This window comes from Nycticebus coucang, chromosome 2, assembly GCF_027406575.1.
Source record: "Nycticebus coucang isolate mNycCou1 chromosome 2, mNycCou1.pri, whole genome shotgun sequence".
NCBI classification, from domain to species: domain Eukaryota; kingdom Metazoa; phylum Chordata; class Mammalia; order Primates; family Lorisidae; genus Nycticebus; species Nycticebus coucang.
This window is the reverse complement of record NC_069781.1, coordinates 102,205,810-102,209,413: the sequence shown is the minus strand read 5'-3', so window position 1 is coordinate 102,209,413 and position 3,604 is coordinate 102,205,810. Positions and strand designations below refer to the sequence as shown.

Here is a 3,604-nt window from a genome sequence, read left to right as displayed (position 1 = left end):
TCTTCCAACTTTCTCACAAAGTGCCTTTCCAGGTCTCCTTCCTCAATTCTGTTTAGTCTTTCTCTTAATCACATGGGCAGACACCCCATTCTTTCTTGCTGTTATGTCAGATAGGCTTTATAGCTGTAGCACTGTCTCCAGCGAGTATTCTCAGCACTGAATTAACAATGCTTTGACTTTAGTCCTTTCTCCTCTCTTTGCAACAACAAAGTTGCATAATGAGGTCTTTCCTATAGAGTCACCATTTTGTTATGAATGGGAGAGGCTTGAGTAGTAAATTATAGCTTTAGTGAAAACACATTTCCTGACCAGGATGAGGATGTGTGATTACAACCCTCTCTTGAGTGAATAAAAACTCTCCAAAACAGAAAATGTCTGGGCCAAAGTACCAGGGAATGGCTCGTCCTTGACCTTGCTGGTGATGGTGGTGAAACAGGAGATACAGTGTATTGCTGATGCTTTAGGATATACAAGAAACACAACATCTCATGAAGACTATGCTGAAATTGAATGTAACAACAATTAAGGCAATCTAATTAGGAGTTTAGAATGCTCTTTAATTCACATCTTAATGGTGGCTTTTGCAGAAGAAATTGGACTTCTCTCTAACGGGGTCCAAACCCAAATGATGACCTTTATTCATTGGTTTATTTCCAATTCTTAATCTACTCTCAGAGTAATTTCTGCACTTCTGAATTTGACTTCTATTCTGCTCTAACTACCTTTGTGATCATAGTCATGGGCTCTGGAACCCCACCTGCCACCTCTTGAAATGATAAGGTTGGACATGGGTGATTCCTAATGCTCCTAATGACTTTAATGATATGTGTGACTATGACAGATTAAATGACCACTTTCCCATAGCCATCAGGCTTCTCTCTCCATGCTGCCAAAAGACAAATTTATAGTCCCACATGACCTGTAATTAGTACTAAGCTTATTTCTGGCTCTAATTAATACATACTTTTCTTTTCTCTTTATTATTTTCTCTTCATTCTGTTTCATCCTCTTTCATTGCACTTTATAGTATCTGTGCAAACCATCTTAAGTAAACTTTAAAGATGGCATCTTAAGTGAACTTTATACACATGCATTTCTATTTTATAAAAGAGAATTAGCAATACAAGATTGTAATTGTAAAAATCGCTTTCCAACCCCTGAATGTAGAGAATACATTTCCCTGATTTGAGGGTGTTGGTTAGGTGAGTCATGTGCAGTGCAGTGGAGGAGACAGTTCTACACGTGCAGAAGCTCAGACACAAGAGAGGCTGGGGAGCCAGTCCTGTCTATGTGTCCCTGCCTGTGTGGAGGGCCTGACTCCAGCCTGATTTGCTGGCTTTCTACAAACCTGCCAAGCTCATTCCCAACTTCATATCTTCACAACTTGATCACCTACCGGACCCCTCCCCCTTCCCTAAGTCACATAGCAAGACTATTCATCCCATTTCTTATTTAGCCTTCAAGGGTCATTTCAGACCCCAGCTCCTCCACCCAGGGCATGCTGGGTAAGTCTGCTTCACAGATTTGAGAATTCTAGTTCTACCATCCTACACTTTTCTTTTTTAAAGTATATGATTTAGTATCTTAAATCTTGCAAAAGCTGAGTTAGATGTGGCTTTACTTCTGCATATGCTATAATTTCTATTACAAAGGGTTGGTGCTCAATAAATAACTCTTACTGGATCAATAGTTGTAATGAAAACAGTGTAAACAAAGGTGTGAACTCCAAGAGTCTACAAATATTTTGAAAAGTAAAGGGGAGTGGAGCAATGGCTGATTTAGTGGTTGTTGCAAACCCCAAGTGTTTATACTGAAAATATGAACTCAGCCATTTAAAAGTGGCTAATAGGTTTATTTTTGCTCTCACCTGGGTTACCATGACTGGCAGATAAGGCATGAAGTGTGAGTGTTCTGCAAACCGTAGCTAATGCTGAAAATGCCTACTGTGGCTTGAGGTTAAGTTTTATACCTCAGCTCACACATATTTTATCACTGTTTCCAGCCCAGGAGGTAAGATTCCACACAACATGGTAATTACCTGTTTACCTGCCACAGACACCCTCTGGATAACTCAGCTCTTTGAGTAGATCCAGGGCCCATCACATTCACCCCCGCTTCCCTGGACAAGACCTCCAAGGGCCAGATAGCATGTTACCCTTGAAAGAAAATTTGAATCACAAATTAAACACTTCCAGAGCAAAGAAAGATTTTATTTACCCAAGAACTATTTGGATATTTTTTTTTTTTTAAATAAATTCTTTTAATTGCACATTTGTATCTCGGGCTGTCTGTGGGATGAGAAACCCCCTCCTCACTCCCAATCCCAGCTACACGGGTACAATCTGGCGTTGTGGTCCGGTTGTTGGTGAGGGGGTGGGGGATGAGTCTGCACAGCCTTCTTCAGGGCAGGGAGCTCAGACCATGGTTGTACTTGCACTGCTTCAAGGCCTCACTGAAGCCCTCACACAGGGACAGGTCACTCTGAGTGGTTGAGCAGTCCAGGAACTGCCTGATCTCATAGGCACAAGGCCCCATCTGCAGGGGCTGGGGTGCAGAGTGGGCAGGGGCCTGGGGCACAGAGTGCGCAGGGGCCTGCTGGACAGCAGCGGGGGCGGGCTCCGAGCTTCCCCCGCTGAAGGCTCCAGTCAGGGCGCTGCCCACCACGTGTCCCACAGCCGAGCCTACGGCTACCCCTGCGGCCGTGGACGCCATCTGAGCCATGAGGCCCGGCTGGCCCGAAGTGGCGGGGGCTGGGGCGGCCGCAGAGGGCGGTGGGTGCGCAGGTGGGTGGGCAGAGTGCTCAGGGGGGCGGCTGGCTGGCCAGACGGCCGCGCTGCGGCTCCCCCGAGGCATGGTGGTGGCGGTAGGACGCGACTGAGTGTAGTCAGAGACGCTCGTGTCGCGAGGACAAATTCAGCGCTTGTCACACTATTTGGATATTTTTATCTCCAGTCAGATGGTTGTGGAAAGTTGTTTCTGAAACAGATGTTAGTATCTGTGACTTTTTGCCAATACAGTCTGATGTCTGAGCCCGTGTTTAGTATAAAGGTGATACCCTTCCAATAAATTTAAGATTATTAATGCATTATCCTCTTTGTCTTATTTAACCACAATTCTCTTTTGAGGCCCAGATTACTCAAACATAATGAAATACAAGAATTGGTAGTTGTCTGGTAAACAGATTTTGCAGCAATTCAGATCACAGAATTTTTAATAACAGAAACTTACATTTAGGATCGGAATATTATTATAGTTTTACTTTCACTTTTAAGGTAAAAATAGCATGTGTGTTTGTCGATGTACACATATGCCAGGAGATCTCAGATCTGATTTGTCTAAACTATTATGTTATCAAAAAGAAAAATTACAGATGTACCTTACTAGAATAAATGTTTTACTATCATATATTTACAATTTATATTTAATCTACTTCCCCAGAATATTTGAAGCATCTTATATTAACAGCCATATTTTTGTTGTAAATAAAGTTCATTGTAACAAAAACAGCTAATTGTTTTAAATTGCACATGAACTTTATGGACATAAAGTCCATAGCAATTACTGCTATAGCAATTACTTTATATCAGGCACTGTTCTATTTTTT

The 3,604-nt window shown here is 42.5% G+C and overlaps 1 protein-coding gene across 1 annotated transcript; it reads right to left on the bottom strand.

Annotated features, from left to right (window-relative positions):
* Positions 1–2,244: 2,244 nt before the first annotated feature.
* Positions 2,245–2,921, bottom strand: LOC128566753 (coiled-coil-helix-coiled-coil-helix domain-containing protein 10, mitochondrial-like). The gene has a single exon (XM_053563776.1). The coding sequence runs from the start codon at positions 2,851–2,853 to the stop codon at positions 2,401–2,403; it is 453 nt and encodes a 150-aa protein (XP_053419751.1). The 5' UTR covers positions 2,854–2,921; the 3' UTR covers positions 2,245–2,400.
* Between the last annotated feature and the right edge of the window lie 683 nt (positions 2,922–3,604).